General features: G+C 43.7%; 1 protein-coding gene across 1 annotated transcript in view; it reads right to left on the reverse strand.

Moving 5' to 3' along the window:
• Window positions 1-341: 341 nt before the first annotated feature.
• Window positions 342-13983, reverse strand: part of LOC126094977 (uncharacterized) — a 41319-nt gene continuing 27677 nt past the window's right edge. The window contains exons 2-4 of the mRNA XM_049909631.1: window positions 12710-12882; window positions 974-1081; window positions 342-522 (exon numbers count right to left, since the gene is read on the reverse strand). Coding sequence (XP_049765588.1) covers window positions 342-522; window positions 974-1081; window positions 12710-12831 — 411 coding nt within the window. The 5' untranslated portion in view covers window positions 12832-12882. The remainder of the gene's footprint in view (window positions 523-973; window positions 1082-12709; window positions 12883-13983) is intronic.

Genomic DNA, 13983 nt, shown 5'->3' on the forward strand with positions numbered 1-13983 from the left:
TCCGTTCAGAAAAGTGTTCTTACCTCCCAATTTTATAATCGACGTCATTCATACTTCTCAATAATTAGACTTGGTTTCTCACTGTAGCCAGCAGAAAACCAACAGTAAACAGTTGTCACTCTTTCTGAGCTAATGATCGCTATCCGTAAAAGGGAGTAAGTGCCTTGGCGTTATTAATGGGAAATCATAAATCAGATCTGGCGTTCACTTACGTATGTAATAAAGAGGGCAGATTTTCTTTTCAGTTTCCTTTACTATTTCTTTTTTTTCACAGACAGAGTACGCATAGGAGAACTTAAACTGGTACTCGTCAGCAGCACTCGTTTGGCTGTCACCGCTGCTCAGCGATCCCAGTGCTGTGAGTCCACGGACAGGGTGGAGACGGCGTCGAGCAGGCCGCGACCCCTGGGGCAGGCCGCGTACCGCCGCCGACACCCTCCGCCTCCGCCGCCCCCGCTGCCGCCCATGCCCGCCTCCCGGGCCAGCACGTGCTCTGCCAGACCGGCGTCGCCGTCGCTTGGCCTGCGGACACCAATCGCGCAGTTTTAAATCTACTAATGATTGGTCCTCTGTCAAAATCTCTGTCAAATTTCATCCCGTGAGGATCTTCTGATCCAGCGTCCACTATCATTGTATATAATCAAGTATGTTGGTTAACTTAAAAGATCTGAAAGCAAAGCGTCTTTTGTATATGAGGTGAAAATACGAGTTGCTGTAACCAGTCACATTTATTACACTGAGGCGCCAAAGAAATTGGCATAAGCATGCGGTAACGGAGAGGAAGGTCCAGGGAGAAGTGGAATGGCGCACTTCGTCAAGCCAACCTTAGGGTTGAATACTGAAGAGAGGAGAGATTTCGCGCCAGACCGACATTGCTCTAGGAAGGGTTACTTTGCACTGGATGGATGAAAAGCACACAGCTGACAGTGCGTTCCACCCATTCTGCTAGCAGCGTGCAGGCTGTAGTACTCACGTCAGCAACAGGTGCGCCACCTCCCCAAACAGTCCGTTGTGCAGCAGCGGCGTTTCGGCCGCCTCGCAGACAGCCCTCAGCAGGCACGCGTGACCGTTGGTGCCTAACCTGCCGTACAAGATACAACAGTCAGCACTACAAGTTTATAAAGCAATGACTAGTAACTGTACTTTCTTATGAGGTGTAAAAGAAAAACTCTTCCGAATCAGTGGGTGTTTGACGTAGCACCCACTATCTAGTTACTGCTTCATTCATATGCACCTCTACGGCTTCGGGAGATGACTGTGTGAAAACTACGAGACATGAACAGGGGAAAAAAAGAAACGGGGAGTACGAGTAGAACTCGCTCTGCGAGATTTCCGTGCAACTTAATTATGTATATAGGTAGTTCATTCCTCCCGTAAACTGGTAATCTTCGTGATTTTTCCCTGCGCCGCTCGTGGTCTCGCGGTAGCGTTCTCGTTTCGCGAGCACGCAGTCCCGGGTTCAATTCCCGACGGGGTCAGCGACTTACAGTTGCCCCGAGTTGACTGGGTGTTGTGTCGTGTTGTGTCGTCTTCATTATCATCATTCATCCTCATTACGGTCAGAGGAAGGGAACGTCAAACCACCTCCACTAGGACCTTGCCTAGTACGCCGGTGCGGGTCTCCTGGAACGTTCCCCTAGGCTCTGTCTAGGCTCTAGCTCTAGGCTCTAGCATGGGACTTCATTTCATTTCCATTCATCGACATCGATACTGACAAGGCACCTGTGCTGGAAATTCCAAGATTTTCGTGAGTATATTAATTTCGGAGTCAAATTTTTATTGTAATTTCGCATTAACAGTTACAATTATTCACTAATTTTATTAATACGCTTTGCTAATTGGTAAGTGCAGATGCATTGACTTTGTCTGTTCTCATCTCTTTTGCGATTACTGGTAAGATTTGCGGAAGTCTGTTGTTGTTACGCAAATGTCGTATTGTTCTGCGGAACACAGCAATGGATATTTTATTGGCTATTGAAATCTCACCACAAGCAATCGAAGTGCTATCACGCTTTACTTGCAAGTATTACTTTACTCTGAAACATAACAGGTGCTTTTCGTGTTGAAAGCATACTCCCTCACGAAATCTCTGTAAGGAGAATGAGATGATGTGGCGGAAGTCGAGCGGCCTTGGCCTGTCACTTCTGGATAACAGAGCCATCGTTTTCGCAGAGACAGTACGCTTCACTCCATTGTGCCAATCAGCACGAAATATTTCTAAATTATACACACAAAGCTTCCTCGTGAATCATTCTAGTTATTACTGAAAATCACATCAAAATCTCTGCGACTTTTAGCAAATCATGGATGCAATGTAAGTTCGTAATCGCGAAAAAATATTTTTGTGCGATATAATTACAGATTACAATCTTCGGATTTTTTCCTTTACTTTCTCTGTTAAACCGTGCTTCTTGCCAAATTTCATGATTGTAATTCAACCTGCAAGAATCCACCACTCGTACTAAACCTCCAGAAATATCTCAGTTTAGCAGCTGAGTGCGCAGATGGCGGTATAAGGGGAGCACCGTATAACTGGCCAGGATTACCCACCCGAATTTTGCGATAATTAAGTCAGTCCGTCTTTAAACTAAGCTACTGAGCCGCTGCGTAGGAATTCTTCCTACATGTGGATATGCTCTCATAGTTTTATGTTCCCTTGCAGAGCCGCAGCAGCGCCGTCGGATTCTCAAAACCCAGCAGCGCCGTCGGATTCTCAAAATTCAATACTACTGCCTATGTTTTACGTAATTATTTGTACAAATAATGTTTACACGGGATGCCATTATGGTGCCTTTATTTAAGAAATACCGTAAAAGAAACTTGTTCCCACTGATTATAAGCCAACTATTAACGGTACGAGAGCGTGGTCTACCGCATGACTAGATCGAAATACATCCTATCGACGACTGCCGAATATGGCGCACAGTCTGTAACTTGAGCGGACAGTCGGCACAGATCGTATAAGATCGTACATCTTCGGTTATGCCAAAACTATTCATGTATTTATTAATATCACCGTTTCCTGGCATTGTAAAGTTACTGAAAGATAGTATTTATGACCCAAAGACACCTCCAAATGTCTGAGTGGCGAAAGGCGACTTTATTTAGCAAATATTTATTAATGACAATTACTTGATTCATGGCAGAATAAATGTATATTCCACACACATCTCTCTGCTTACGTCACGAGCAATTTCTGCATCGGAACCTCATCCCACTCGGTCTGAAATCGCCAGATGGCCAACCGCCTCTGCTAGCCAAAGTGGTGGGAAGCTACAGCTCGCCCCTTACTCCGCACGTACTGCAGCGCTGATGCATTCGCTTTACGTAGCATCACTGGAAATGAAGTAAAATGCTCTCTTATCTGCAAATAAGTATTACCTTACAAACGGGGAGTACCCTATAGGTTTTGATGAGTGAGTCTGCGAGTATCAAAATATGGCTGTATCTTTTTATTGACTTGCAAGGTTAAATTTTTGTACGCCCCAAAACGCCATAGAGGTTACTATGTGACATAAATTTCAACTTAATATCTCTGAGCATTCCTGAGGGAAAGGGGCCTTAACAGTCGGACAGGCAGATGGACAACGAAGTGATCCCATAATGGTTACGTTTCTATCGACTGAAGTACAGAACCCTAAGAATGACAGTTATTCCTGAATAGAGCATATCTCAACGATATACACACCATGGGGTACTTTCATTTAGGAGCAGATGTGTCAGGACATAATGTCGCATCAAATTAGTTCGCACCTGATTCTGTGTTTGTAGAATAGCGGAAAGCTTTTGATACCATTCCTCGCAAGTGGCTTATAAGCAACTTGTGTGCCTGTGGATTTCCTCTTAGTAATAACTGACGGAAAGTCGTCGCGTAAAACAGAAGCAATACCTGTCATTCCTCCAAAGAAGTGTTATACGCCCTCTGCTATTCACACTTCTTGTAAATGATATAGAAAACAATCTGAGCAGACCGCTTACGTTGTTTACAGACGACTCTGGCATTTAACGTCTAGTAAATTCATTGGAATACCAAAACAAATTGCAAAATTATTAATGTGGTTTATCGTGTAACCGAAATTTAACAGATTCCTTTTAGTACTCATGGGGATGACTTCAGTCTTTTCATTATTTATGGTCAATGGTGCGAAAGGGGCCATTGACAATAAATAATGACAACACCGAAGTCATCCACATGAATATTAAAAGGAATCCATTAAATTTCGATTACACGATAAATCACATAAATCCAGGGGCTGTGAATCAAGTAAATACCTAAGGATTACAATTATGAGCAACTTACATTGGAACGTACATGTATACAGGTGGTGTCCGTTCTGTCGGATATGGCCGAAACAACAGAAAATATTCCTATATGGCTTATTTCAATAGTGGTACAAGTCCATTTGTGTTGCCCGCATCTCGTGGTCGTGCGGTAGCGTTCTCGCTTCCCACGCCCGGGTTCCCGGGTTCGATTCCCGGCGGGGTCAGGGATTTTCTCTGCCTCGTGATGGCTGGGTGTTGTGTGATGTTCTTAGGTTAGTTAGGTTTACTAAGTTCTAGTGCTCAGAGTCCTAAAGTTAAATGAGCACTGAAAAATCTGCAGTTCAGATATCAGAAATATTCAAGCATATGGCTTCTTGCTAGAGATGGACCTTTCTTTCTGTTTGTTTGGATCATTAATTTCAGATGCATTATAGGCAGAAAAGTGGCGGTAATGGACTTGTACCACTATTGAAATAAGCCCTTCATATATTACGGGGCTCAATAATTGTAAGTAGGTTAATGGATGAACACCGTATTGTAGCATGCGATAAGCTGGAAATCTGGATCGATCAGGGACCGCGTCCCGATGGCCGAAGCGGTTAATGCCACAGCTCATGACAAGCGGTAGATCCAGGTTCGAGCTCCGGTCCAGCAGAAAATTTCAACTTTCACCATTGCATTTCCAGAGTGCACCCAGCCTTTCCCTTTCCTTCACATTCCTCTACTTCATATTAAATTCGCACGAAAACTTTCATAACCAAAGACTGTGTTTATTGGCAGAACAGTTGGAAGATACTACAAATCCACTAAAGAAGACTACTTACACTACTCTTGTCCATCCTCTGTTAGGGTATTGCTGTGCGACACTGAATCCTTACCAGATAGGACTGGAGGAGGACATCAAAATAGTTCGAAGAAGGGCAGCTCGTACCACATTATCTCGAAATAGGATAGTGTGTGTCGTGGATATGATACGAGAGTTATGATGGTACGCATTAAAGTGAAGGCGTTTTACGCTGCGCCGAGATTTCATGAAATTCCAGTCGCCAACCTTCTCCTCCGGATGCGAAAATATTCTTATCACTCGCACTGCTTACTTGAGAGGTAACGTGTTTGCCTAACATGAAGCGATCCCGGGTTCGATTCCCGACCGGATTGGAGATTTTCTCCGCCCATGTACTGTGTGTCAAGTTGTCATGATCATGATCATGATCATCATCTCATCACCAACGTGCAAGTCCCCCAATGTGGCGTCACCTGGAATATGACTTGCAACATGGCGGCCGAACTTTACCGGTTGGGGCCTCCCGGCCAACAATGCCACACGATCATTTTTTTTCTGTTGACCACTACCTGCATGGGGGGGACATAAGCATCGTGATAAAATAAGAGAAATCACACCTCGCGCGGAATATTTAAGTGTTAGTTTTTCCCGAGCGCTGTTCGAATGTGGAATGGCAGAGAAATAGTGTACAGTAGCTCGATGAACCCTCTGCCAGACACTTACGTGTGTTGAAGAGTAGTCCCATAGATGTAGATACAGATACGCAACCCAACGAACAAGCCGGCCCAACGACTGTGATGGTGTTATCCCAACGCATTACATTCCTCCACGGCAGACCGTCAATGCACAGCATTACTGTTCGCTTTTGGAGCATCACCTGAGGACAGCTTTGCGAAAGAAGCGGCGACACTTTCTGCGCAACTCACCCATCATTTTGCACGCAAGCGCCGGCCGCGGTGGTCTAGCGGTTCTAGGCGCTTCAGTCTGGAACCGCGCGACCGCTACGGTCGCAGGTTCGAATCCTGCCTCGGGCATGGATGTGTGTGATGTCCTTAGGTTAGATAGGTTTAAGTAGTTCTAAGATGTAGTGGACTGATGACCTCAGATGTTAAGTCCCATAGTACTCAGAGCCATTTGAACCATTTGAACAAATTTCCGAAAATATGCTTTCGTCGCGACTTCCCAGACAGTATGTGCTGCCGGTTTCATCAAATTGCACGGACGTGTTGAGCTTAGCCGCATCGTAAATGCTTCCCATACTGAGCAACTGTGTTTTGTGTCAAAAACTTGTGCAGTTGTTTTATCTGCTGAGTTGTATCTCTTTTGTGTATGTCTGGTAGTTGCTGCACAGCCGTCTTCTGAAATTCTGGAAGTGCTTATTACTAGCACTATACTTTTTTCGTCACAAAATCGTTCATAAAATGATAATGTAGTTGTAACAAGTGCGTAGACCCAACGCACTTCAGTGAACACTGTAAGTAGGCTGTTTATGTTTTCTTATCGGCAACGTTACGTAGCGCTCGGTATGAAAATCACTGGCTGTTCTGTGTGCAGTCTGTGGCTAGTTTCCATTGTTGTCTGCCATTGTAGTGTTGGGCAGCGGCAGCTGGATGTGAACAGCGCGTAGCGTTGCGCAGTTGGAGGTGAGCCGCCAGCAGTGGTGGATGAGGGGAGAGAAATGGCGGAGTTTTGATATTTGTAAGAATGGATGTTATGAACTGTTATATATATTATGACTATTAAGGTAAATACATTGTTTGTTCTCTATGAAAATCTTTCATTTGCTAACTATGCCTATCAGTAGTTAGTGCCTTCCGTAGTTTGAATTTTTTATTTAGCTGGCAGTAGTGGCGCTCGCTGTATTGCAGTAGTTCGAGTAATGAAGATTTTTGTGAGGTAAGTGATTTGTGAAAGGTATAGGTTAATGTTAGTCAGGGCCATTCTTTTGTAGGGATTATTGAAAGTCAGATTGCGTTGCGCTAAAAAATATTGTGTGTCAGTTTAAGCACAGTCTTGTATAAATGTTTGAAAGGGGACGTTTCAACACCATACGAAGGTGAAGACACAAGCAAATATCAACATATGCTTGCATACAGTGAAATTCCTGAGCTGTTTCTGTAAAAAATATTTTATCAAAAACGGATGTATGATGATGCTGGAAAAATGGCCTTGCAAATACAGCGTTTACACGGCACATAGGATTTGTAACATTCAAGAACAAGGTCCAGTTCCAGCCTTGCGCTTTGACTCATAGCGTCCTGTACCACGTCATTAGTTTACATTGCGAAAGATGCAAGCGACCTGTTATTATACGTTATCTGTGCTTGCCCGTATATCTCGTGTAGTGTGTGATGTTCGCAAACAGCAAGCTTAGCTTAAACTGTCAATAGGGAAACAAGTAGACCGGGTGGAACCGCACCTTACTATATTGATGTAGTTTGGTGGCCAGAATAGATTAGCTTGCAGCTTAGTACACTTATTAAGTACATTTGTATGAAAAAATTTTTTACTTAATCTAATTCTGAATTTTGTTTCCGAATGGGAATTTTTTTAATTGTTGGTTTTTATGTTGTGTTTCGTTATTTTCATTTGGAGGGCTATGTTTTTGGTACCAACTGATGCGTTTCAGTTCTATAGAACTGATGAAAATTACGATGGTGTTTCTTGTTCGGTTTGCGGGTTACGGTATCGCTGTCTTCGTTAGATATATATAAGCCAAAGAAAAAATTCTATTCCCAGTGTGCGATTTGTATATTTTTAGGCTTGGTTTATTTTAGACAAATTCGTTTATTTGATTTCTCGATTCTCTCGTCTTTTGGGGAAAAGAGTGTCCGGTATCGTTGTCTTCGTTTGAGCTAGGTCAAGAGAATTTTTCATTTTCAGTTTTGTATTTTGTTTATATTTTCGTTACATTTCTTCAAATAAATTAGCGTGTCCTATTTTGATATCCTGGTCTTATCTTTATTAACCTATTTTTTAAGTTTGCCCCAGTCACAAACCCCTTCATACCCATAGTTTTCTTGCTAATTTCATTTTTTTCATTGAGTGAAATACTTTGTGTATTTTTTACGTTTGTTTGTGAACGTAATGGTCTCTCTTGTCGCCATCTCGAAGAATGTAACCGGCCTGTGTTTTCTGCTGTTGTCTCAGTAATTAACGTAGGCTATCGTCTTTGCGGGTAATATGAAGTCATTGGTCAAAGCAGACGACAGAATTGGACAGCACTCTATTCGTGATTCTCTTTAGGTGCAATCTAATGGCCGCAGTCCGCCATCTGATCGGCACTCATTCCAGTCAGGTTAGGATTGGAGAAACATAGGAGAAGAGCTCATCCGTGACCTTTTCAGTGGAACACTGCCAGTCTTAGCCGATTTAGGGAAATCATGGAAAATCTAAATATGTTCGGGCGATTGGGATAGGAATCGCTGCCCTCTCGAATGGCGGTCCAGCATCCTACCACTGCACCAGATCGCTCGGTCTTCCATTGGTTTCTCACAAAACTAATTTTAACGGTATTCGTCGATTTTAATATCTTGAACTCTTTACATAAAAAGTAGCGTTATACGTGAAAGAAGCAATAATAGATATAAAAATCTCATATAGCCCGTCTATTACTGAGACTCTTGACATTCGAATTTGTAGGCTGATGCATACGCCTTCAGTACGAACACATGCCACTCGTTAACACTCATCTCTTTGCGAAAATTGATTGACAATTTTATACAAAGAAAGACCACAGGTCTACAGTGTTCGGGTTGTAGACACATTGGTTGTTACGGACACTTTCCCTCTCTGGAGGCTGCGGCAGAGTATCCAGAGTTCGGTTTCAGGAGGTGTGGATGGATGGAAGGAGGATCTGGGTTTCATTCTCTCTCTCTCTCTCTCTCTGTCTCTGTCTCTGTCTCTGTCTCTCTCTCTTTCTCTCTCTCTGTCTCTTTCGTTCGCCTCCCTCTTCCTCACCTTCCTTCCTTCCCTCCCTCCCTCCCAAAACAGTCATGAATGTGGGTTAAACGCTCCTCCCCTCTAATGTGCCACAGGTACCTACAAAAGTATTAATAATAAAAGTAAAATTTATTGCCCGTCATTTGTGGATAATTTTGTAAGGTGGCAACATTTGTCCAACACATATTTAATATTCTGTAAATTCTTTTTTCATTCATATTCATATTGGATCAATGCTTGTGACGCACAATCCCATTATTAATCGTTTCATTGGCTGATACCAGCTAGCACTGTGTATCAACCATTTTTGAAGTACTGCGTGTCTGGGTGTTGATTACAGCTCAACGCTGAGAGAAAGGGTAATGTTGGCAACACATTCCTCAGAAGCTACTATCAGCTAAAGCGAAATGGGAAGAGTGTCGTAACCTGCAGGGGTGGACATTTATTGCCCTGAGAGAGAGCAGAGTAAGGAGGCGGCAGTTTGCAATGCTGCAGGCCACAGAACCCCCACAGTGCAGACTGTACGAGATGTTACCCTCTGGTCGGCTGAAAAATATTTCGGAACAGCATAGCTGGCAAAGGGGAGGAACAAAGTCAAAAAGCATTCTTTGTAGTGCGAAGGGATGCGCGGGGGTTCACAAACGATGATCGCAAGCTGACGTCCAAGGGATCTTCTCACAGGAAGCACCGGATCACACTTATCTGCAAAAAGCAGAGATGAGTACTTGACTGGCGGAGGGCTAACGATGTAGGTGGGGAAATGGGAACTTCTAGAAAATCTTCTGAAAGGAGTATTATCTTCAGGCGTTTAGCTGGTATATTCATGATCTATGCACTGGGAAGTAACGTTTTTTTAACGGTCACTGGGATTCGTCACCTGAGCGCAAACATAGACAATGCGTGTCGAGGAGGAAGCAGGTGTGCAGTGTAGAGACACACTTCCCTGCAAGGATCGATCGGAGACACTTCCCTCTGTGGATCAAACCTCGCTCGGGAGAGCCACAGCAGAGAATCTCACGGTTAGATTTTGGGAAGGATTGATTTTGCCACAAGAAGCATGTGAAGCCGGTTCTCTGTGGACAGAGCTGTTATTCTGTTACTCGAATGCTTGGCCTCTTTTGAAGTCTGACACAAATTGAAGTGCACCTTTATGGAAGGATACTTGAGTCGAGTTTCTGTTTGTTGAGCAAACAGAAATCTAGACTTGTGTTCTGTCTTATACTGACATCATTTCGGCTCTCTGAGTTTGCAGATGGCATATAACGTCCACTGCACAGGCAGACAATTAAAGGTACGCCACACACACCGCCTCCACAGCAGAAAAAGCCGCGACGGGCAGGTCATCGGTGCAGTATAACTGCTGTCCGTATTTCGACAGGTGATATGCCCGCTTCTGTTCGGCGAGTAGGGAAACACAGTAAATGTGTTGAGTTCCATTTGCTTGTCCACTGAGCTTGTTCCAGAGTGTATGTCAGTCAGAGTGTATGTCTTCTGTTCCTCACCGCTAATCAGCATCAGCCACTTTTGTGTACGTCTAATAAATGGGGCACTGTCTAAAGAAAATTAAACATATGTTCTGCCAGCCTCGAGAACCTGACATTGTGTATTTCATATTTGTACAGTTTTTTACCCTTCGTATTTTTTGAGAATAAATCGTTTACGGTATCCAGGGCGTGATTCTTTCTAGTGGCATCACGATAGGAATAATTGGTTTGAGTTGCTAAACTGAAAATCTGTAGGTGTAGACTGTCAAAGGCAGGGTCGTTATAATAATTTCTAGGCGTGAGAATTTCATTGTGGAGATAACATTAGGCAACCACACATAAATAAGCTATATGTTGCATACACCATGGGGGCTTACATAAAAAATTTTTCATGCTTTCTGAAAGCCTGATAGATGCAGCAGTGCAAGTCAGTGTTCTGGACGATACAGCCAACATGACAGGCTGAAGATTTCTGCAGAGGAAACATGATTTATGGCAAATATCAGTAGTGCTTGGAAATGGAAATTTGTCGTAAGTACTATGGGACCAAACTGCTGATTTCATTGGTCCCAAGGCTTACACACTACTTAACCTAACTTACACTAAGGACAAAACACACACAGACACACACACACACACACACACACACACACACACACACACATGCCCAAGGGAGGACTCGAACCTCCGACAGAGGACGGGGGGGGGGGGGGAGAATACATGCAACAAAATGTCCTTATCAAAGCTTTAAATAAAGCACTGCAACACAATAGTGAACAAGAATGCCTATATGAAACCGAATGTATGGTATTAAATTATAAGTTTCATAAACTAGAAACAATAAAAAGAAGAGTTATAAGGAAAGGTTACGTTCTCATGAAAAGGCAGTGTTTTCGATTTTGGGATCACGTCAACGAACACCTACTGAAAACTATAAGGATGCGGAGATGACTACTTTTTGGAAGTATTTACGGAATCAATGATAAAAGAGTCACTGTGTAGAGCTTCAAATATCTTAGAAAAAAGTAATCGACAAACACCTGGATTCAAGACTTGGAAACGAATAATATAAGAGAAGAAGAATTATTGGAAAGAGATTTTAGGAAAAAGTTCTTCAAACTGGAAGGTGTCCAGAACAGGAAGAAAAGAAAACTAGCCAACGTGGTCTGAAGATAGAAAAGAGAAACATAGTGAAACAATGAAGGAATACTAGACGAAAAGGTAAGAGTAACGAAGGATTAAGAAATGAAATTGGAACGTGGCCTGTAGAAGTACTTAATACAACAAGAAGAAGAAGAAAAACAATAAAACATACAATCTGTTTTAATATAATAACAATAATACTTTGTTAACATCAGTGATTCGTACATCGCTTTAGCACAACTTCGAAGAAATTGTCATTCCGTGAAATGAAAAATTAGAGACTTGCCTGCGGGATGCCATTACTTTGAGGTCACAATAACCACAAACTCAGATACCATAGTCAACACCAAAATTTGTAAAATATAAATTTGAAGGGTGCATTCGCCAAATATCTTTATTTCATTTAGGTTGTGAACACATGTGTGCTTCGACTGAGCTAGTGGAAACTAGTAAACCTGTTACCTTCAGCCATTACCGCCTACATTCGAGAAGTTGGTCTTTCTGTATTTCTTTTCTTAGTAGGGGTCTTTCCGTTTCTGCATTGGCTTATTCAACATCAGGTACTGTCATCCTGCGAATGGGCACCTTTCCCTGGCAGGTAAGTTCTCTACCTGTGGTCCATACGTAAATCCGTCAACTTGGAATTTTAAGCTGTGAAGTTCCCTGTGTTAAACATTATTGAAATATCTAGAATTCTTTGCAATTTTTGACACTGTTAGTTTTGATGCTACATTATTCTCCAAACGTTAACTGAGGAATAATGGATATTGAGTTTTAAGTAAAAAAGGTTTTTTTGGATTGTCTGCGTGTTCATGACAACTCCTTCTCATCCCTTCCTCTTCTATCTATACCTCCCTCCCATACTGCTCTCATCGCATCCTACAGACACATACGAAATTCTATGGAACTATTGTAATTGATCACATATTCCACAAACATCAAGAAATTGTCTTCTAAATCAAATTTTTATTGAGACTAAAAAAATAGCTTCCGAACAACAGCACGACAGATTTCTGTAGTTGAATGGTACAAGAGTCTCCTTTTTACTGGGATCAAGAGTGAGGGGATGGACGACACCAGCTGTTTTACTTACGCGTTCATTATCGAAGTGAAAACTGCATAGATGGCAGCACGGCCAACATTCAGAGGGAAGTGTTGCGATATCTCGCTTATGTTTGACGGATGCGCGTACAGCCCTTGGAACTGCAGGAGCATCCCAACCGAGCGGTTGGACACCTTCACCGGAATAGACAGACCGACGACCCACTGTAACCAAGCGGTTAATGTTAGTTTCAGCCAGTGCAGCGTGCCACAGACTTAACGAATCACTACTGTTCATTTCAGGAATAAACTATTTCTCATTGTATGTACACTCCTGGAAATTGAAATAAGAACACCGTGAATTCATTGTCCCAGGAAGGGGAAACTTTATTGACACATTCCTGGGGTCAGATACATCACATGATCACACTGACAGAACCACAGGCACATAGACACAGGCAACAGAGCATGCATAATGTCGGTACTAGTACAGTGTATATCCACCTTTCGCAGCAATACAGGCTGCTATTCTCCCATGGAGACGATCGTAGAGATGCTGGATGTAGTCCTGTGGAACGGCTTGCCATGCCATTTCCACCTGGCGCCTCAGTTGGACCAGCGTTCGTGCTGGACGTGCAGACCGCGTGAGACGACGCTTCATCCAGTCCCAAATATGCTCAATGGGGGACAGATCCGGAGATCTTGCTGGCCAGTGTAGTTGACTTACACCTTCTAGAGCACGTTGGGTGGCACGGGAGACATGCGGACGTGCATTGTCCTGTTGGAACAGCAAGATCCCTTGCCGGTCTAGGAATGGTAGAACGATGGGTTCGATGACGGTTTGGATGTACCGTGCACTATTCAGTGTCCCCTCGACGATCACCAGTGGTGTACGGCCAGTGTAGGAGATCGCTCCCCACACCATGATGCCGGGTGTTGGCCCTGTGTGCCTGTGTCGTATACAGTCCTGATTGTGGCGCTCACCTGCACGGCGCCAAACACGCATACGACCATCATTGGCACCAAGGCAGAAGCGACTCTCATCGCTGAAGACGACACGTCTCCATTCGTCCCTCCATTCACGCCTGTCGCGACACCACTGGAGGCGGGCTGCACGATGTTGGGGCGTGAGCGGAAGACGGCCTAACGGTGTGCGGGACCGTAGCCCAGCTTCATGGAGACGGTTGCGAATGGTCCTCGCCGATACCCCAGGAGCAACAGTGTCCCTAATTTGCTGGGAAGTGGCGGTGCGGTCCCCTACGGCACTGCGTAGGATCCTACGGTCTTGGCGTGCATCCGTGCGCCGCTGCGGTCCGGTCCCAGGTC

Source organism: Schistocerca cancellata, chromosome 8, assembly GCF_023864275.1.
Source record: "Schistocerca cancellata isolate TAMUIC-IGC-003103 chromosome 8, iqSchCanc2.1, whole genome shotgun sequence".
In the NCBI taxonomy this organism is placed as follows: domain Eukaryota; kingdom Metazoa; phylum Arthropoda; class Insecta; order Orthoptera; family Acrididae; genus Schistocerca; species Schistocerca cancellata.